Raw genomic sequence first — 23,005 nt, 5'->3', positions numbered from 1 at the left:
AAATTCTTGATTTTGTACAGGGACAAGAACCTAACTCGTGGATAGGCAGTGGCAAATGTGCCAAACTAACATGTTCACGTGTCAGGTCTATTGGTGAGAATAAGATTAAAGTAGAATTGAAGTATATGTTGGGTTGTCCAGGTGGGTGTTTAAATTTTCCATTTTCACCTAATGTCCTGAGTGTGTTGTAGCTGATGTGTTTGCTGTGTTATTTCACCAGATCTGGCTTTCTCCCCACTCTCTCAACTTCAGAATCCAACTGATACGTACTTTCCTACTCATTCATCCCATCTGCCATTGACACCTGCCAAACTCCACCCCTCCCCACCACCGCTCACCTACCAGTGTAAGATTATAAGGTTATACAGAATATAGGAAATAAGAGCAAGAGTTTAATCACATGGCAGCCCAATGAACAATGCTGATGTGTAAGATTATCGCTAATTAGAATTGTTTTGGCCTTAACTCCTTTCCTACTCGTAATTAATTCATGCCCCTGCCCTCAGCATACTCAAAATCTATTCCCTTAGCTTTTAATATATTTGTTGATTTGAGATCCCGCCATGCCACACGGGATCCCTGAAAATGCCTGCATGGTATATTAATGACCCTTTGGTTTTGAGTCTTGGTGTTACTATGGGAGACCCCTTCCACCCCAGCAACAGACTGTTCCAGCTGCTATGGTCAGGCAAGCGCCTCCGCTGTCATGCTGTGAAAACAGAGCGGGTGAGAAGGAGTTTCTTCCCAGAGGCCATTAGGATTGTAAACTCTTATCTCACCAGGGACTAACTTAACGTACCAATTTACTGTTGTCTTTTTAAAATTGATGGGGGTTTTTTCTCACAAATATGTAATTACTGATTCTGTTCTATTCTGTTTTGTAGTTTTTTGGGGGGGGTTTTTGCACAATCAGCAAGCATTGCCACTTTTCATTTCACTGCACATCTCGTATCCATATGTGACAAATAAACTTGACTTGATTATTCCAGATATAAAATCCAAGGAAAGGAGGATCTTGCATCATCATCCCATCTGTATGGCAACTTTTGTTGATATTAATGATACCATCCAATATTTTTTTTTTTACAAACATGTACATTTTCTGCAATTGTGTAAAAGTGGAAATTAGTTTATGCCCCCTTTGAGGAATTTTGCCGTTATCTTAAGAGACTTTTGATCAGTGCAAATGGTGATGAGAAGACATTACTTTGCAAAGATGGGGGAAAAGCAGTTATTAAATGTACAAGTCATTTGATTGTCATGTAAGGAGAGGGAGACAGAGGATGAAAGTTAACTGGCACGAATGGTTATTTTAAAGAACAAACCTGGGAGTATGGGGAAGGTGGAAGAGATGAGAATGGTTACTTTATCCTACCTAGGTTGTACCAGCAAATAAAACTTATTTTCTCATGCAATATTACTAAGGTTATGCTCTTGATGCTTCGATCATTGATGCACTCAAGCATCTTTATCCATTGAAGAAAAGGACATCTTTGTTTCTCATTAACTACAGTTAAATCCGGGCCAAGTTTTGGTAGATGAGCATCTGTGATTCGATCTTTAGCATAAAAGTGGAGTGACTGGGAATTTGAAGCAACATGGAGTTGCTTTAGTATTTGGATGTTGCGGTTGTAAAATAAAGAAAATTGTATGCCTATCATAAAAACTGCTCCTTCTGAAGGAGCATAGCATATTTGATCATGTGCTACACCATCCAAACTTCTTGAGGGAATATTTTACATAATCTGTGATATCTGGGGAGAAAAAATTCAGCGGGTACTTCATGTAAAATGGCGGCGCTTCGCGGCAGCGGCCCCTGCAGTCCATCTATCTTTTTTTTTGGTCTCGTTTAATGGGTTTTTATATTGTTTTTGACTGTGTATATGTGGGGGGTGGGGGAAACTTTTAAATCTCTTCCCTGCACAGGAAACCCTACCTTTTCCCTGTCGGGTCTCTGTTGTCGTTGGGGCCTAGCACCGTAGAGCGGCCTCCAGCCGGAACGACCTGGGGGCTCCAGTCACAGAGCCTGCGGACTTACCGTCGTGCGGCTGGCCGGCCTTGGAGCGTGGGAAGCTGTGGTGGCACACGGCTGCGACCGGACTTCGGAGCTTCGGAGGCCTGTGGACGGTGACATCGGGAGCTTGTGGGTCCCTGGTGGGAGACCACTTATCGGAGCTCACGCGGCGGCAGCTTCTCCTGCCTGAGTTGCGGGGCTGAAGGCGACCCGGGGCAGGGCCTGACCTCGCCCGGCGTGGCGCAGACTTAACGGCCGCGGGACTTAACACCGCCCCGCCGGGGGCTTTAACATTGGGAAAGGATGGAGAGCAGGGGAGGGACAAGACTTTGCCTTCCATCGCAGTGAGGAGGAGATTCACTGTGATGGATGTCTGTGTGAATTGAGTTGTAAAATTCTTTCTTTTTGTTGTATGGCTGCAGAAACCAAAGTTCCTAACGGAAAAATAAAGTTCATTTGATTGATACATCATGCTAATAGATGTAGGTTTGGTCGTTGAGATCTCTGGTCTGTATTCTGTCTGCAACACATCGGTCAATTAAATTATCAATACATTTTAAAATTTATTTCTGAAGTAAGGAAATAAAGTTGCTAAATTCTTCTTAGAGAAAAATGGGCATGGAAATAATGTAAAAGAATGGAAACTATTTTCACAAGCATTGATTTTTTTTTTAATGAATCAGAAGGTGTAAATAAACAAAGTCAACTTGAATACACATTTTCATTAATGAAAAGCTATTTCCAACTCCGCAGTCACATTTTTACTCATGTAGTTGGTAATTCCCAGTCATTTAATGTGTAGAAGGACTTAAGCAGGAGATGAACATGGTTCATATTTGGCGTAATAAATATAGGAATTAAATATTTCTGTACAGAATTGGATAGATCTCTTTTACTATCTTATTGCCCATCTTATCTTTTACTATCATTGCCCATTTTAATACCAATGTGTTTACAATTTTAGAGTTAACCTGCAGCATTTTATTTTAATTTAGTCTCTTAGTAGGGGAATAGAAAAATGTCTAGAGATTTATATTCCAAATTACATTCAATCAAAAAGCATCTCGAAAATAGATTTAGAATTAGGAGAATGATCTGTTCCACAGCTCTTTTAAAAAAAAAAAAAAACATTTTGTGTGTTTACATCTATGTAAATCTTCCCTAGCTGGGATGCATTTTTCTTAAAGGCAAATAATTTCTCTGGAGGATGGTCACTTGCATTCACTGGTGTGGATAATTAACCATTGAAGTAAATGTATTGCTATTGTCATACTTTAAGGTTTATATATCTACATGTCGTGCCAGGCAAGGAGGTCACAAATTGGATTCCTTGTTGCATTCTGTTGAATTCTGAACAGAAATTTGCTTTGAAAATTTACAGATTCATCAATATCAGTGATCGACTTCAATGTCAATATGCTATATTTGTGGCTCTAACCAATTTTACTGTAAAATCGGTTTGATAAAACATCAGATGATACGAAGTGCTGCAGTAAAGTGTGCACATGAAGGATCCATCAATAAGCCGGGTGGAAGGCACGTTTACTAAAGAAAGATGAAAACTCTGTCCTAGAGTGGAAAGCCTCATCTTGTGAGCAGATGCAGCAATGATGGAGAAGTTGGGAGTAGGGTATGGCATCTTTGCAAGAAGCAGGGTAGGAAGAGTAGTAGTCCAGATAACTGGGAGTCAGTGGGTTTATAGTATACAATAGAGACGGAAAAGTTTTTTAGTAGACGCGGTTTCCCGCTGCTATCATAGAAAGCACCTCACCCACAGTCCCATAGTTCTGCGCTCACTCCCTGTTGCCCCAGCCAGAATAAGGGTAGTTCTCCTGGTTCTTGCCTTTCACCACACCAGCCTCCCTATCCAACACATTATTCTCCGACATTCCCACCATCTTCAGCATAAACCCACTACGTCACATCTTCCCATCCTCGCCCCTTTTCACTTTCCGCAAAGATTGCTCCCTCTGCAACTCCTTTTAAACGCTCATCCCTTCGAAACCAAACCCCATCTCCCCCTGCCAAAGGCACTTTCCCCGGTAACTGTAGGTTCCTATACCATCCATCTGGCATCTATCCACTTGCACCTCTTCTTACCTCATCTACTACATTTGTTGTGTCTATACCCCAGTACCTCCTTTAGAGACCAAGCATAGACCAGATGACAATTTTGTCAAACACGCATTCAATCCGCCAAGGCCAGCTGGATCTCCTGGTTGCTAACCATTTTAACACCCTTTCCCAATCCCATACCAACCTTTCTGTTCTGAGCTTCCTCCACTGTCAGAGTGGAGCCACATGAAAACTGGAGAAACTACACCTCTTATTCCGCTTGGGTAACTTACAAACCAACGGAATGAACATTGAAATGTCTAATTTCAGGTAACTATGCAGCTACATCTCTGCCTTTTTCTTCCCTAGGCCTCAACTGGATATGCATCCATTTCTTCCATTATCCTCCCCCTTACCCATCTTTCCCCTTCCTTGGTATTCTACCCATATCCCTTCCTCTGGCTTCACATTTTGTGCCTCTACTCACTTGATCGCACAGCCTATTCTTCCTATCTCTGGTCTTTGTCCACCCATGTACCAAAAAATGAATCCTCACCTGTATCTACCATCACTTGTTTGGGGCTTAAGCTGCCTCCGTCTCTCATCCAGCTTTCTACGCACGCACATGCACACGCACACACACACAAGTAGAGGCACAGGCATGAGCACGTCTGAAGAAGGGTCCTGACCTGAAATGTCACCTATCTATGTTCTGCACAGTTGCTCCCTGACCTGCTGAGTAATCTAGCACTTTGTGTATTTCCTTGTGAGTACATGATAAAACATCGGGTTGGAATGAATTCCATGTGTTGTTTGTGAATAATCATCCAACTTGCTTCATTCCCTGTATTTCATATTCAATTGCAGATGTAAAGCTGTAATTGACAGTAATGGCCTTCGCATAACCTGTGAACATTTTATTGTGAATGATAGCTATCTACCTAAAAAAAGTACTAAAAATATCCAGTACAGGTAAGAACTGTTACATTGTTCTTTTAGGCATTCCTAAGCATCATGCATATAAACATCATGTATATATTTTCTCGTTTGAAATTGCCACTTTGAGTAAAGTGTAATTTAAAAGGAGAAAATGTTCACTAACATTTAGGTTGAAAAAAGATAGCGGAGTTTTCTTTATAATGTGCAAATGTGACAAAAATTTAATTGTAGTGAAAAATGCATGTTAAGATCCTAATATAGAAAATGTGAATTAAGGAAGACTATTAAAAATTTACTGTTGCATTGCATATTACATTGTTGTAATGTTCTCAGGATCACATGATATATGACTCTCCCGTTGTAGCTTAACATTGTGCAGATACCCAAGAAGATGGCTCACCTTTGGATAACATCCAACTTTCACATTTTTAAATTATCTTTGTGACGTTGGTCCAATTATCTCCTTGTGCTATACTGTGCTACAATTCATGATGGCATGCAACCCATGATCTTAACTGGTAGAGCCAGATCTAGACCAGAGCAGACTGCTGTTAGTAAGGCTATCATTACCCTAGTACTTTTTCTTCAGTCTATTTTCAACAAAGGTGCACCTCTCTTCCATGTTCACCTGAACTGTGTTATCAAGCTGCAATGTGGTGATTGCAATATGTCTGCACTTTAAACAAAATTACAAATCATGCACTCAATAACTATAGCATGCAAGAGAACGAGGCTTAACATCTGCAAAACAATCCTTTAAGGGACTGTCCCACTGCGGCGACCTAAATGGCGAGTTTAGGAGAGTTTGAGAAAATGTCATGTTGAAGACCTCCTTCAACAATGTAGAAGACCTCCTTCGACCTCCTTCAACTATGTTGAAGACTAGCTTCGACTAGCTTTGGGAAAATTGGACACCGAATAGTGGGGAGCGAAGACGATCTCCTTCAACCTCCTTTCGACTATGTTGAAGACTATCTACAACTACCTTCGACTACCCTCGATTACCTACGAATAACATGCCGACCTACTTCGACTAAAACTACGAGTAAAAAAAGTATCGATTTTTTCCCATGGTGACCTTCTTTTACTTGCGGGCATTTTTCAGCATGTTGAAAAATACACCGCGACCTAGCTGAGGCCTCGAATAAGCGGGGACTACTCTCGGGCATGAAGGAGAGTTACAAAGACCTCCTAGGACCTCGTGTAGATCATGCGAGTATGAGTCGAGGGCAAACTCGTCTGAACTTGTAGATTAGGTTGCCGCAGTGGGACAGGCCATTTACCAACCTGCCCAATTATAACACACTAACTTCTGTTGGTAGGTTTGGAGGAAGACCCTGGAAAACATGGATTGCTTCCCAATCTTAGGTGGCTGCTCTCAATAAAGGCAGAAGCTGATAGTGAAATTCATAAGTGTGTTCAATGCACTGGCCTAAATGTTGGCTCTTTGGAAACATTGTTTGATAATCAAAGCCTCAAACTCAGCACAGCTCGTGGCTTACTAAGCAGAAACTATCTGCATTTCTATATATTTGAGATATGAAACTACTGGCAGCTAGTATCTCCAGATACTAATGAGTATTAAAGAGGTACTACAAAACAAAATCCTCCAAATCCACTGGCAGAATAAGTGAATGAGTATTGGAGTACACTTTAGTTCAATGGATTGGCCACTTGCCCAAGACACTCTATCCCAGCCAAAAGGATTCAAGAATGGTTAAAGATTCTGAAAATGGTGAACATCCTCACCAATTCTAGTGATTCCTGATTTGTAGCCACTCAAAATGAAGGTATATTTGGGATGAACCTTAAGTCTACTCACTGGAAACCCAACGTAAATGACAGAAGGATCATGCCAATTTCAAAATTCTCTCGCACCCAGTCAAGAATCATCTAACCTACCTTTGACAGAATCTGTGTGTCTTACGTGGGTCTTATTAGCCACCTTGGAACCCACAGAACTAGAATGGGAACAATTAATTCTGAATGTCATTCTCATTCCATGATATTGTATAGTAAGAAAAGCAATAAATGTGAAATATGTCAAAAACCTACTAAGTCCAAAAATCAATCAAAGACTATTATAATTCAAAAATATACCAACAAATGCAAATCTGAACAAAATTAGTTGCATCTGGCTCACCGTGCAACATAAAATAACAAAAGGATAAAATAGATAAAAAGATAAAATAGATAAAAAGATAAAATAGATAAAAAGATAAAATAGATAATAGTGGCGGCACATTATATGGAATTCACGAGTCTGATGGCTCGGGGGAAGAAGCTGTTGCAAAACCTGGCCGTTGTGCTCCTTGTACTGCGATACCTTTTGCCCAAGGGCAACAGAGTGAACAGTCAGTGATTGAGATGTGTGGGGTCTTTTATAATGCTGTTGGCCTTGGACAAGCAACGTTTGCAAGCAATGACCTGGATTGAAGGAAGAGAAGTCCCAATGATTTTTTCAGCCACCCTCACCACTCACTGCACGGACTTCCAGTCGGAGGCTTTGCAGTCCCCAAACCGGACAGAGATGCAGCTGGTAAAAATACTCTCTATGGTGCCCCATAGAAAGTGGTGAGGACTGGATGGGGGAGGTGAGCTTTTCTCATCCGGTGCAGAAAGTGCAAACGCTGCTGCGCTCTCTTAACTAGTGATGCGATGTTTTGTGACCAGGTCAGACTGTTCGTGATCAGCACCCCCAGGAACTTAGTGCTACTGACCAACTCCACATCGATGTCATTAATGTGTAATGGTGTGTGACTGCCGGTTTCTCCTGAAGTCAACGGTGACCTCCTTTGTTTTGTCAACATTCAGGATCAGATTGTTCGTGTTGCACCAGTCCACCAGTTGTTTCACCTCCTCCCTGTAAACCCGATTGTCGTCCCGAATAAGGCCCGAAAAAGATTTGAATCGATCATTGTTATCCATTTTCACTTTCAGCTTATTTTTATTTTTTTTAATGGTTGACCACCTTGTAAGGATTGACTACCTGCTACATTGATATTTATACATGTTAAACAATTTATATTACTCTTTTAATTCTATAGTTCATGTGCCGTTCTGCAATTTTATTTTTCTCACAGGTATTTTTCAAGAGCTGTTCTCATCACAGATTCTTCCATCTTGAAGTCTGAATCTGAACAGGTAGTGGTAGTTTTTAACAAAATGTATCCATTATTATAATTAATATATATGCATATTCTGTTGTGCTGCTGCAAGTAAGAATTTCATTGTTCTGTCTGGGACATATGACAATAAAACACTCTGATTCTTGATATATAGCCTTTCAAAACATTTGTATTCTGATAACTGGACAATTAGTTTTAATGCTAAGAAAACTGTTTAAAGGATGTACTATTAAATTGGGTCAAAGTAATTTGTAACAGGCACCCACTTTTACAAAGATGAAATCTAAATATAAGATGCATGGGAGACATCAGTTCCTGCTGACAGAAAGATTAACAACGCAGCTTGGGTGATAGTTTTCATGTTTTAAGTATTCTGTTGGGTACTGTGGTGTGGATCATTGGAACATCTAAGTACCCTGCCATTCAGAAAGTGAACGTGGCAGCTAATCTGGTGTGTATGATCAGAGTCTTTTTCAAATGTTCCTGCTAAGAATTATTTTTTATTGAGTGATCAATCCCAAAGGTCCTACTGTGGAAAATGCAAAGTCCATAAACTCTTGGAATGAATTTTCACTTCAAGAAGTGAAAATTCAGGAAAAGTTCAGTTTTCTATGCTGTGACTATGATTTTTCTTGAATGGGTGAGCCTTCCTCCTTGTAAAATGTAAATACACTGATGTATAATGTGACAATATCATGTACAATTCAGTGTAACAAAAAATAACCTATTAAAACAGATGACATTCAGCTATCCTGAGATATGTTGTGTCCCACCTTCCTCTTCCCTATAAAATTATTGTAATGTATTTATCAAAATTAGTACTTTTTTATACATATTAAGCAGAGTAATTTCATGGCATTACTAATTAGGGAACTTGGAAGTTTAAAGCATGTTTCAGGTATTCTGGTTCTTGTGGCTGTATTCAAACCCCCCACAGTTAATCTCTTGAGGACTTTGTGCATATTTTATGGTAAAACAAGCCTGAAAGGGGCAAATGTGGCCGATTAGTTGTATGCAGCAAGATACCACAAACAACAGTGAAGCAACCAAGCAAACTCCAATATAAGATTATCATGCAAACAAAGTGACCTTTGTTTTACTTCCCCTCAATAATCACTAACCATATTCAATGATTTGACAGATTTCTATTTTAACTGTGCCTGCAAGGGAGGATTGCCAGCCATTGGTACGAATCATTGAACTCTGTCCATCTTCAATGACCTGTCCACAGGGCACCTGTAAGTTAAGATTTTACATTTACTTCCCCTGCAAACAGCTATTTTGTTTTGAAATCTATATTTAATCTTGTTTGCTGTATTATTTTCATATTTAAATTGATTTTTAAGCAAGTGATTTACCCTGGTCAATGATTATTGAAGATTAATTCATTTATTCTTCAAGCCCCAGATCATGTGTTCTGAAGATTACACACATGTAATCAGAGTTGCCAGCTGACTGGAACTGAAGTCTTTCACTTGCCCTGAAAATATTACTCAAATGATTGAATCATGAACTGAAATCATTGCTCTTCCTGCTAGAAGAGCATTACATGACAAATGGCTTCAGCTGCTGTTGCTAATTCAGTCATACCTGAATGACTAAAACACGTTGGATAATAGAAACTGATGTGGCAGACTTCTGCAGAGGGCACAATGTAAAGACAGTATGAAGCACTATAAAATATAGAGATCCTTTGATTTATTGTTCAATTGTGTAAAGTTTTTTTGTGGTATTAGGCATTTTGCAATAAAGGAAATTAGATTCTTATCACCACCCCACCCCCGTGTAGAAAGCCTGAGGCAGTATGATGCCATTGTTGACGGGGATGTGTTGTACTGTGACTGACAATTTTTTTTCTACTTCAAGAAATGTTTGATCTGTGAAAGCCCCTGTTAAACTTACAGAATCTTCATATTAAAGGCTGAACTATTCCTTATTCTGAACTTTATTGAGTTATTATTAGCCAAACAACTTTTGACATATGGATGTTTGAATGAATTAGTCGATAAAATTATGCGAATAAAGTGGAGCAAGAAGAAATGCAGAACTAACACCTTTCGTGCTTTGTTAAAATGTTAATAGTACAGATTTTGTTGTAAATACCATTATAAAAGTATAAACCTTGGAGACTTTACCAGTCCCTTGTGGAGAATGCTGCGCATTGTTGCACGGTGATGTAAATTGCAGTACACAGTAATTATCTTAAATGAACAGCGATACAGTCTGGTAGACACAAAATGCTGGAGTAGCTCAGCAGGACAGGCAGCATCTCTGGACAGAAGGAATGGGTGTTTCCTCAAGTGATACAGTCAGGATGTTCAGTAACTAAGAATTCAAGGACATGCTTGCACAGTGGTGAACAATTTGCACGAGAGGAATTAATAAATAGAATAATTTGCTGTTTCAACTTCTAGCAGAAGATATAGTTTAAGTTAAATAACACTCTTGTACCTTGAAGTGCATAAACGGTGCCAATTGTGCTTTGCCAACCAGTCAAAAACACCAACTGCTGTCCCTAGAAGTAAAATGCAAATGCAGGACTTCCCAGTGTCCAAAATAACTCCTGATGCATTACGCTATTGCTGCAAGCATTGATAAGCTCACCATAATAGTCCACACAGGTTTCATCATTATCCCGTCCCATTTGAACATTCTTGCAAGATTTGTCATAAGATGAAAAGTATAGCTCTTAAAAATAAATCTGGATTAACTTCCCTCTTGATTTGCTTTCCCCGCATGGTCCAGTTCAGATAGTCAGCCAGTGGATAAGATCAGTGATACAATACTTTTGCTTCAGATTCAGATTCAATTTTAATTGTCATTGTCAGTGTACAGTACAGAGACAACGAAATGCATTTGATGGGCAGTGTGGACATTTACAGCATTACCATTTTCAATATTAAAAAGTACATTAAGCAAGTGTATATATTTGCATGTCACTGGTTCTCTTTTTTTTCTTTACGAACTGCCTGTACTATTTGCCAGAGGACATGGAATCAAATGAGGTCTACATGGTTCACCAACTATGCAGTTTTGGACGACTTTAATCCATGTAGCTCAGTATTTGCATAATGGGAACTCACAGTTTTGAGATTCCGTCAAATACTTGGAAGTTTATATTTAAAACAATTCTAATAGCTAGGCATGCACTTTCAAGTATATATTCAGGTATATATTTTGGATTACTGAAGCCACATTATTTGTTTGGAACTTTTTAATGTACTGTGGGTGTGTTTTCTGTTCACACACAGTTCATTTCAATATCAAATAATTTGAAATCATCCTCTCTGTTTTGCATTATAAATTTAATTGTACTTGATACTCACAAAGAACAATAGTGACCCAGTACATATGTTCCTAATGTATTTTGAAGAAACATAGAAACGTAGAAAATAGGTGCAGGAGTAGGCCATTCGGCACTTTGAGCCTGCACCGCCATTCAATATGATCATGGCTGATCATCCAACTCAGTAACGTTTCTAAACTTAGTGTTCATTTTAACAAATAAATAATAATTTGATATTTCATCTCCAGGAATCCTATGTACATGAATCTGAGTCACTAATAAAGTTGCCAACACCAGGATTTTCACCATAAATTAGACATCGAACCTTGATGTATAAACTTCTGGTGTTATGGACGTTCAAGACCTATAAATATTGGCGGCGTAGATGCTAAAACCACAGTTTGCTTCAAAGTGCAAAATAATTACACCTGTGCATTTTGGCAATACAACAAAATAAACATAACAGAAAAAGTTAAATGATCAAATGGCACCATAAAGTATTGTGCTAGGACACTGGGAGGTTTCCACGGATATGATAACATTGAAAAATGTTTTCATTTCAAATATTTCTTTGCTAATTTGATTGAATTGTGATTTTATTTGCATATAGATTTGGTCCACTTAACTTGTCCATCAAATGGAACTGCCAAAGAAGACTTGGAGCCCGTGATGTACAGACTTTTTGCTGCATACAGTGAAAACAAAGAAAATGGTATGAACTCAAGACTTTCTTCACTGCAGGACACGACAAAGTGGACAATTATGTTACAGTATTCTATTTTCTATTTGTATAAGATGTGGCGATTGATAGCAAGGCCAGCATTTACTATATAATCTTAGATAACCATGGAAGGTGCTGCTTGTCACCTTTATGAGACTGTATAGGCCATGTCAGGAAAGTGTTCTTGAGAGATAACGTTCCAGGATTTTGCCTTGCCAATCATAGTAATGTGTGTCCAATTCAACATGTTGTCTTGACCTGAGGGGGGGGGGGGGGGGAGAATATGAGGAGGTTACTGATTTGTGCAGAAGGTTGGTTTAAAAGCTTTGGGATGTCAGGAAATTATTGAAGAATTAGCCTTTCTGAAGTTGAAGTATTTACATGACTAGTCTAGTAACTGTCCACAAGAAGGAGGGCACCTGGAAGTTGTGTGATTTCATAAAGTAATATAAGGGACATTAGGTTGGGCTGTTGTTGGAGATGGTCATTACCCAGCATTTGTGTGATATTAGAGTTTCTTGCTATATATCAGGCAAGCATGAACTTTATCCAGATCTTACAACACTTGACTACAAACTTCATATTCATTAAGTTTCAGTGACATTTCTAAGATTAAATGAAACCATGTCTTTAGTGTCCTGAGTGAGTTTGTTTTTTAAAAGCTGAATTTGAAGGAAGCGAGATTGGAGTAAGTGCTCCCAAAATTTGTTTTAAAGAACACAATAATAGATTTGAAAGCAAACAAAGCCTCTTCAATTTATTAGTTGGGTATATGAAAACATTTTCCCCTCGTTTCCTGTTTTAGCTTCTTTTACCCATATCCCCTTCCCTCCATCTTTTATTTTCACTCTTTGCATCCCATTGGTATTTTTTCACTTCATAAATTTGCTTCCAATCATTTTCTTGAAGTGTGATTAACTTGTATTTGGGTTCACTTTGTACCAAATTTGCCATGTTCCAGTTTTGGGAATTGGATCCCCTTTCTTTTCGGTTCTTTGTCATTAATGGACAAATTGAGTGATTCCCCCCCCCCCCCCCCCCCCACATGGTTTGTGATTTTTGCCCTGGAACATCTCAGATTGCTTCTTATGGCCAAATTACTTTGGCAATCCTGTTCATGTACGTGGGGATTTCATTGAAATGATGCCTAATACCACAATTTGAACCTTTCCATACTGTTACTTTGGTTTTGAACTGGGCATGGCTGAAATTGAGAACCTTCTATTAAAGTTTTTGTGGCTCTTCTGGTCAATCCATTGCTGCAGTGTTCACTTTATAAAATGATGACAGTTTGTATTTTTACTGTCAAAATACTGGTCTACTGTAATTCTGAGCTGGTCTCCAGAGGCCTGTAATCAGAGGCCAATATTGAGTGAAATTTCATTATTATTGGACATAATTGCACAAGAAGTAAGATTACAAAAAGGAGTTGCCAGTTAATGTGATACACCTCATGGGGCTGGAAACAATTTAGAAGCTTATAACTAACGATCTTGAAATAGATATGAAGAGTGAACCAGATAATACTTTTCTGGAACCTGAATACCTCAATATGAACTTCTGGCGTGACATTACTGCAATCACATACGTGAACACATCAATAACTCATGCACATAATGAAGCAATCACTTCATACTCCAAAGCTAGACATTATGTACAACACCTGGGGTCATAATTGTTGTTCTGGTTACATTTTAATGAGAACACATTTGAAAAAAATGACGTGCTATTGCAACAGTATTCAGTCATTTCCCCCCTCCCCCCCATCCTGTCTTCACTTCCATTCTGTTAGAAATGCAATTCTAATGTAATGGACTGAATTGTGATTATTGCTATAATTCATTCATATGTAACACAATTTTCAGAAAACATTAGATCTCTCTAAATAAAAGCTTATGCTGGTTAGTTACAAGGCTTGGTATTCAGCATGTTGGGAGAATGGGAGCAAAAACCTTGCATCAATGTCTGGGATATTCTGAGCATTTACCAACTAAAAATGTTAATCCATTTCCCTGTGTTCAATGGGCTTGGATTAGCAAATTTCAGAATTTTGACAATGGACTGGTTCTGTGGCAAAGGATCATCTTCACAAATGGAAAAAAGTTCAGGAATTATGTGCACAAATGTGGAAGTACCACATTTGCTAACATGTATTGAACCAGTATATTGGTCAGTATTCTCTGTCACTGGACTTGGCATGAATTTATTGTGACTCCCTAAAGGGATAGAGTATACAAATCCAAGAGTAAAATGATGGATGAACAAAGATTACAGAAATAGTAAGGACGAAACATAAAGCGCTTTACCTGAGTATACGTAACAATCAAACTGAAACTGACAAATTAAGAACAAGTAGAAATTTGACCTGTCTGCTATCAGATAGACATGGCTACAGGTTGACAAGTTAGGATCTGAAAATTACAGGATACATTACGTTTCGGAAGGTTGAGAATCCCGGAGAATGTGGAGCAGTGACTTAGGGGCGTTTGTTATGCCTCTCTAATGTGCTAAATTCCCGATGAGGAAACTGCAATTTTGGTCTCCTAATTTGAGGAAGGACATTCTTGCTATTGATGGAGTGCAGCGTAGGTTCACAAGGTTAATTCCCAGGATGGCGGGACTGTCATATGATGAAAGAATGGAACGACTGGGCTTGTACTCACTAGATTTTAGAAGGATGAGAGGGGATCTTATAGAAACATATAAAATCATTAAGGAATTGGACAAGCCAGATGCAGGAAACATGTTCCAGATGTTGGGGGAGTCCAGAACCAGGGGCCACAGTTTAGGAATAAGGGGTCGGCCATTTAGAACTGAGACGAGAAAAAACCTTTTCACCCAGAGTTGTGAATTTGTGAAATTCTCTGCCGCAGAAGGCAGTGGAAGCTAAATCACTGAATGCATTCAAGAGATAGATAGATAGAGCTCTGAGGGTGAGTGGAATCAAGGGATATGGGGAGAAGGCAGGATTGTGAATGATCAGCCATGATCACATTGAATGGTGGTGCTGGCTTGAAGGGCCGAATGACCTACTCCTTCACCTATTTTCTATGTTTCTATGTTTGGGTGGAGATTACAATATTAAAGGCAAGAAGTAGCATTCAATAGTTTTGTTTTGTTTAGATACTGGGGGGCTACAATTGGTTCCAAGAAGCTCTTGACCAATGTGTTCAACCCGAAGGAAATAAATGAAATAAGTCGAGGACAATGGGATATCCAATTGGTGTTTGTGGTGGACCTAACGATAAAATTATCAATACTTTAGTACCAGTTGGGTATTAGAATTATCTTTCAAAAATAGGTGGGATAAAATATTGAAAATGTTTCCGTTGCAAAAGACCAATGGCCAGGTGGCATCATTTTGTTTTAATAGGAAATCCACTTATTTTTGTCTAGAAGGCGGCATATCTGTTTTATTGAACAATATTTGTCATTACATCATTGATGTTTTGAGATTCGAATCTATGAACAAGTATTTGACGTTAGTTTTGCCACAAGGGTATAAGCAGATTGGCTGCCTGTCATATTAATGACAGAAACACAACATATTAATTCAAGAAACACGTGGAGTCCACGCCAAGAAAACACACCAATACCTCTGCTTCCTAAGAAGGCGAAGGAAATTCAGCAAGTCCAATGACCGTTAACCATTTCTAGAGATGCAGCATTATAGAAAGTATTCTATCCAGATGCATCACAATCGGGGCACAGCTACTGCTCTGCTCAGGAACACAAAATAATTGCAATGTGTTATGAATGCAACCCAGTCTATCATCCAAATTGGCTTCTTCCACCAACATGTGTTGTTGCTGACTCGTGTTAATTTCCTGCCTGAAATAAGTATTTCCAGAATGATTATTTTGTCATCCTGACAAAACCATTTTAAGGATTTTTTTGAATTGATTTTAATTCAATCTTTGAACCTGAAGGACAGCCTCTCATCTTTTGAGTATTTTAAATTCCATGCATCAGTTTGGTATTTAGTTTTAAAGACATTTTTAGTAAAAAAGAGACTGCCTGTGCATGGATGAAAAAGCAGGATTGTGTAACAAATTGGATAGTAATTTGAAAGAGTGAGCATGGGTTCATAAACTGATTGACCACCTTCCATGATATATCATTGTATGTTTTTTTTTAATTTGCAACAGTATCTTATTTATCAGTTGGGGAAATGTGCTTTTCTATTTTAAAGCATGTATCACTGTCTATAATCATTAGATCATGAGGAACATTTGTTCTTCTGACTCCTGCAGGCAGATTCTGGGACATTTTGAGCTGTTCCTTTGAAAATTACCTTTGTCACCGGCGATAAAGGCAAGAAGCTGTTGAGATTTTAACTTGGGTGGTAATTTGGGTTTACTTGTACTGAAGAACTTCAGCGAATGCCTAAATGTTGTGCAAGATAGTCTTCTTCTTCTTGCGTATGGCGTGCACAGCCTAAAGTTGTAGGACAACTTGTTCTATTTGATCTTATTTGACTGTGCACGCCGGGTTGATTGCATTAGTCAAAACCGGGCGGACCATGTGAAGGTTGCAATCTTCCACCCCGCAAGATAGTGATGCGTGATAATCTTTCTAATGTTGCTCTTCTGCAATATAAAACTTCTAGACAATTTTCAAAGAATAGCTTCACTATCATTTGTATTGCTTTAAGCATTATTGAAATCCTTTTGTTCACATGTCAGGAGCAATAACAAGAAGCATCAGGTGCAGTTCTGCTCCAAAATACTGCACGGACGAGTTTTACATGGCCCCTTTTATCATCCAGTTGTGATTGCAGTCTGCGTGGCAGTGGCAGTATTTTAATTAAAATGTCAGCGCAGATTCTATTAGAGCTGTTGAGGACGAATCACCAGATCAGGTGAGCGGTAGGCCATAGCAGGTCAAAATGACAAAGGCACCTGGAAAGGAGCTGGTTTATTTTGCGGTAAAAAGGCAAACAAGTAAAATGCTGTGCATTTCTGAACCGTGTGCGTCACTTTATAATAATGCCTTTACTCTCCGGGTGGAAGCTGGAAGGGAAAAAAGTGATAAAGCCACTGATGTACGAAATATAAATTGAGATGAGGTGGAACATGTATGAAATTTAAGTAAATGGATCAATGGCCACAAGTTTTACTCTTTTGACTAAATGTGAGCAAACACTTTAGGCCTAAGTTGTACACAGAAGACAAATGTAAGAAAACATGCCTTACTAGCTATGAGTACTCAGCAACAAGGTGGGGTCGTTAAATGCCAATTTGATTTCAAATAACTGCTCGTATGGAATTGCTGGATTCTAGCTTTTAACATTTGTCAATTATTGTTGTCATCTACCATAGACAGAATTTGATTTTTTCAGGGGTATAAATAAGCATGAAAAATTAATTGGGAAGGGGAGGGGAAGGAGGGAGAAAGCAAGGACTACCTGAAATTGGAGAAGTCAATGTTCATACTGTTGGGGTGTAAACTACCCAAGCAAAATATGAGGTACTGCTCCTCCAATTTGCGGTGGGACTCACTCTGGCCATGGAGGAGGCCCAGGATAGAAAGGTCGGATTCAGAATGGGAGGGGGAGTTGAAGTGCTGAGCCACCAGGAGATCAGGTTAGTTAATGCGAACTGTGCGGAGGTGTTGGGCGAAGCGATCGCCAAGTCTGTGCCTGGTCTCACCGATGTAGAGCAGTTGACACCTAGAGTAGCGGATGCAATAGATGAGGTTGGAGGAGGTGCAGGTGAACCTCTGCCTCACCTGGAAAGACTGCTTGGGTTCTTGGATGAAGTCAAGGGAAGAGGTAAAGCGACAAGTGTAGCATTTCCTGCGGTTGCAAGGGAAAGTACCCGGGGAGGGGGTGGTTTGGGTGGGAAGGGACGAATTGACCAGGGAGTTACAGAGGGAGCGGTCTCTGCGGAATACCGAAAGGGGAGGAGATGGGAAGATGTCGCTAGTGTTGAGATCCCGTTGAAGGTGGCGAAAATGTCGGGGAATTATCTGTTGCATGCGCTGGCTGGTAGGGTGGAAGATGTGGGAAAGTTCCCCTCTTCGACTATAGATGAGGCTCTCACGAGGATCTCTTCTATATCCCGTAGCTCCGCTCTCACTCCCCATCCCCCCCACTCATAACAAGGGCAGAGTCCCCCTTGTCCTCACCTTCCACCCTACCAGCCGTCACATACAACAGATAATCCTCTGATATTTTCGCCACCTCCAACGGGATCCCACCACTGGCCACATCTTCCCATCTCCTCCCCTTTCGGCTTTCCACAGAGACCGTTCCCTCCATAACTCCCTGGTCAATTGTACTTTCCCACCCAAACTACCCCCTCCCCTGGTAGTTTCCTTTCTCCAACCTCATCTATTGCATCCGCTGCTCTAGCTGTCAACTGCTGTACATCGGTGAGACCAAGCGCAGGCTTAGCGATCGCTTCGCCCAACACCTCCGCACAGCTCGCATTAACTAACCTGATCTCCCTGTGGATCAGCACTTCAACTCCCCCTCCCATTCCGAATCCGACCTTTCTGTCCTGGGCCTCCTCCATGGCCAGAGTGTGTCCCACCGCAAATTGGAGGAGCAGCACCTCATATTTTGCATGGGTAGTTTACACCCCAGCGTTATGAACATCGACTTCTCCAATTTCAGGTAGTCCTTGCTTTCTCTCTCCTTCACCTCCCCAGCTCTCCCACAGCCCACTCTCCACTCTTCCTTTCTTGTTCCCCAACCGCCACATCAGTCTGAAGAAAGGTCTCGACTCGGAATGTCACCTATTCCTTCTCTCCGTAGATGCTGCCTCACCTGCTGAGTTTCTCCAGCATTTTTGTCTACCTTCGATTTTTCCAGCATCTGCAGTTAAACATGAAAAATCAATTCGCCCCCTGCTTGTTCCTAATTAACGCTGAACTTCTTTTGGGGGAAAAAATAATCTGGCTGCTATCCCCTAATTACTTATTACCTCAACCTGCAGTCTCTTAAATCAAGGTCTCCTAAATAAGAATGTGGAAAAATAGTTGTTAACTGGTGTTACTGGGAGGAAATTGAATTGTGTTCAGCAGGGTGGTTTTATTTCTAAATCTGTCAGCAACAATCAGCACCCACATATAAAGCTTGATTTTGTTTTTCAAGAGCGCATCAAAAAAATTAAACAACATATGAAAGGCTGATCTTGTAGATGGCTTGAATTTCCCTACTCGCCATATTCTTTTTCCTTTTCGTTGTCCTTTACTCCAGTTTGTAGTAACTGCTCATGTACTTTGTTTCTCCTTCTGATCGAGACCTTTTACTATCTGCTTGGCATGAACCCTCCCCATGAACACTAACACTCACTGTATCATTCTCCTCTGCATTGACCCTTATGACTAATTTACCAATTGTTGGTAATCTTATCAAACTTTGTTCCAGTTTATTTACCTCCTGCTGCTGCATGGGTCTCCCACTCCATTCATACATATGCCCATGTTTGCCTAAGTCAGTAACTTTACCAGCTCAGCTGGCTGAATTTTCCCTCTTGACGTGATCATTGAGGAAATTATGATTTCCTGGTAATCTAGACTGCATGTATAACTCCCCCTTGTTCACGTCAGTGACACCTGAGTTGAACTGTCTTTAATTCCTCAGCTAATGTGTTCAGCCATTATCCTGCTTTTGTTTTTTCCCTCAACCCCAGCACAACATTTTCTGTGTCTCAATCTGGCTGTCATTTGATACGGTCCCAAAGTTAAATTGAGCAATTGTAGCATTGATTTGCCATTTGTTTCCAAACGTGACTAGGCCACACCAGACTCAAAGGAGCACTGATAATTTGATAATTCTCTCTTGGCCAAATGGCAGCAGCTGAGAGAGGGATTGAGGATTTTACATTTTCTCTCATCTGGCAAATACTTTTTGATATTCAGTACTTTTGTGTTTACATTCTACTTGTACATTTAAGCCCATTTAACTGAAAACATGATTTACCTTTTTTTGTGTAGATTCACACGAATGTGAAGGAGAGAAACCTAAAGTGCTGTGGGCTTTATTTTTCAACGTAAGAGATTCATCTGCAGTTGACAGAAATGCATATGAAGGCCTTCCCAGTAATGTTTACGTCTGTTCTGGACCTAGTGCTGCACTTGGATTTGAACAGTCTGTTGAACAGGTACAGTGAGATAAATATATTTAAAATAAAGAACTTGCAATCTGTTTGTTCTATTTTCCGTCATGGGGTTTTAGAATTAGTTTTCTAAAGTGTTACCACAAGTATTGAGGAAATGACTAATAGCAGTGAGTTTGCATCTATAGCAGTGAGTTTGCATCTGTAGCAGTGAGTTTGTATTTGATTAAAGTTTGACAAATTGATTAGTCTTTTTTGTTATTGATGAACATTGAACAGTACATCAAAAGAGCTTTGGTGTTGTTTTCCATTGTCTCCCACCTAAACAAAGTCATGCATATTACATTATTCAGATTCAGATTCAGGTTCAATCTTTATTACCATTGTGCAGTGTACAGTACGGAGACAACGAAATGCAGTTAGCATCTCCCCAGAAGAGCGAACTTAGAATAATGAGCAATAAAAACATATACGTACATACAGTCGTAGTAGTGCAATTAATGTTCTGGAGATAACATCTCTGACAAGGTTGCACTTCCACAGTGCAGTGAAACCATTAATCTTTGTGCTAATTTCTGGTCTAAGGCTTGAACTCTTATTACTGAGCAAAACAATATTTTAAATTGTTTAAAACCTACAAACATTGTTTCAAACCTCTTTTGGATATCAGAAATGTTTTTTTTTAATTGTAGAGAAACATTCTCATTACTTGTTTGCATTTTGTTTGTAGAAGTTAGTCATGTTCTTACTGCAAGATTAATTTGTTTTAGTTAGTTGCAGTGAAACTTCCATACTATTGACCATGATATTTGAAAATCAGTTTGGAAATCAGAAGGAACTTTTGGAATTAACAAAAATCTGTGGAGTTTTGAAATCGCACTTCAGAGTTGCGGAGTGCAATGACTTTTGGGGAAGTAAAAACAATAACTACATTTTATTTTGATGGTGGGGAAAGAAAGTGGTAAATTGTAAATTGCAGCAAATTGTTTTTTTGGGGGTTCTGTGGGAAACGAGAACTGACTCTATACCTTGAACATAATGAATGAAAGGACCAGTTTGGATCCATGATCAAACATTAGATAGTTTTAAAGAACTAAAGGACGTCAAGAGGACCCCAACATATGGCTGATCATGTAATAGAAATTTGCCCTTGTAGAATTTGAAAATTGCTCTCAAAATCTGAGATGCATAAAAATCACGAAGCAAATTAAAGTATATTTTATTTTTTTACCTTGTGTTTCTTGACACCTTTGCACATGACTGCTCCAGGTTACAGAAAATCATGATGCAGATGGGTTTCTGGTAATGCATCCTCCCAAGGATTGCTTGTGCTCCTGTTAAGGAAATTGTCATAATATATTAAGATTTTATTTTAATTTTGATGGAATCTGTATGGGCTGAGCTAATCCTGCTGTGTAAATAGTTAAGGAATAGTGGTTTTGTTCAGCATCCATTGTTCACAATGCAATCTTGCTTTTTTTTTCCCCAGGCAGAAGCTATCTTTCATCAAATCTGCCCGGGGGAAGAGTTCTGTCCTGCTGCACCAAACCCTGAAGATATTATTTACGATGGTGATGGTGCAAGACCCGAAAATGCTGGCTTTGGTGCACCTTCAGAAACTCTAACTGTTGAAAGAGAGGAAAATGTAGATGCAGATACTGCAGAACATGGCCAAGATAAAAAGGAAAAAGTCAGTGAAGTATCAACCATTAATAAAATGGACAGAGAATCTGAAACCTCTAGCCCTGACACTCAAACTTTGAAAAATAGCATTAATGAAACAGAGATACCCAAAGATGCAGAATAATATATTTAGGGAAATAGATGTTCACCCCAAATAATATTGAAGCAACCAGGAAATAGAGTGCAGCCTTTACACGCAACTACATGCAAACTGTAACTTGAGTTTCAAAATCAATTAAGGCAGCCTTTAAGTTACCTAACCTGTTTTTTTTTTAAACACTCCTGGCAAATATTTACCTGCTGTTGCTGTTTCTTCAGTTCTCGCTTCCCTGGTAGACACCATCATACCAATTCCCAATGATGAATATTGAACTATGTTCACACTAATTGAATGCAATTTGTTGTCTTATCAGAATAAGATGAGAGGGATCAAGTGCTGTAATAAATTTGCTTAAAATGTGCCAAAATTACAAAAACAAAGCATAAAATCTAAGCTGCGGCTTGCCTTTCGGGAACACTTGTAATGATACGACTGTCCCCAAATAAAATTTCCTACCCTTTTGTGATAAATGGTAGAAAATATTTATTTTGACAAGAAATACACAAACCATTCAACATTCTGAAAAATTGTTTACTGGAAAAAATTAAGTGCTAATGTTATGAATATACTTTAGAAAGCAGTGGCAGGTGCAAACAATTTTCTCAGTGGAAAATCAAATGGGCCTGTAATGATATGTGATGGAACAGCAGATGTTTTGCAGATCAAGGTAATATTTTCCATGACTAATGTGTACAATATCAAAAACATATACTGTGCAATAACCTGTGAAAATCCTCCATGTTTAATGATGATGTAAACAAAAATGATTAAAATGTTGCAAAAATCACTCCGGTGTGATATTTGGTCTTCAGTGTGATTCTGATTCTGTTCCTGCAGCTGATTTAAAGAAAGACATCTGCGTAATTTGCTATGCTGAACTGGTAAATTGAATTGTGAAGTAGTTCACACAGCTATAATGGTCAACGAAGAATGATTCCTTTGTAGAAATTGACTAAAAATTAACAATTCACTGATTATTATTATTATTATTATTGCCTGCTCATTTTTACTCG

The 23,005-nt window shown here is 39.3% G+C and overlaps 1 protein-coding gene across 2 annotated transcripts in view; it reads left to right on the top strand.

Annotated features, from left to right (window-relative positions):
• The window catches only part of chm (CHM Rab escort protein), an 83,204-nt gene extending 60,425 nt beyond the window's left edge, over positions 1-22,779 (top strand). For both annotated transcript variants that reach the window (XM_055643881.1, XM_055643880.1), the window contains exons 10-15: positions 4,937-5,041; positions 8,092-8,152; positions 9,278-9,374; positions 12,033-12,134; positions 20,088-20,254; positions 21,699-22,779. In XM_055643881.1, the coding sequence (XP_055499856.1) occupies positions 4,937-5,041; positions 8,092-8,152; positions 9,278-9,374; positions 12,033-12,134; positions 20,088-20,254; positions 21,699-22,016 (850 nt within the window). In that variant the 3' untranslated portion in view covers positions 22,017-22,779. The remainder of the gene's footprint in view (positions 1-4,936; positions 5,042-8,091; positions 8,153-9,277; positions 9,375-12,032; positions 12,135-20,087; positions 20,255-21,698) is intronic.
• Positions 22,780-23,005: the final 226 nt, after the last annotated feature.

This window comes from Leucoraja erinacea, chromosome 12 (assembly GCF_028641065.1).
Source record: "Leucoraja erinacea ecotype New England chromosome 12, Leri_hhj_1, whole genome shotgun sequence".
Lineage (NCBI taxonomy): Eukaryota > Metazoa > Chordata > Chondrichthyes > Rajiformes > Rajidae > Leucoraja > Leucoraja erinaceus.
The sequence above is the reverse complement of the archived record's forward strand: the minus strand, read 5'-3'. Positions and strand labels throughout refer to the sequence as shown.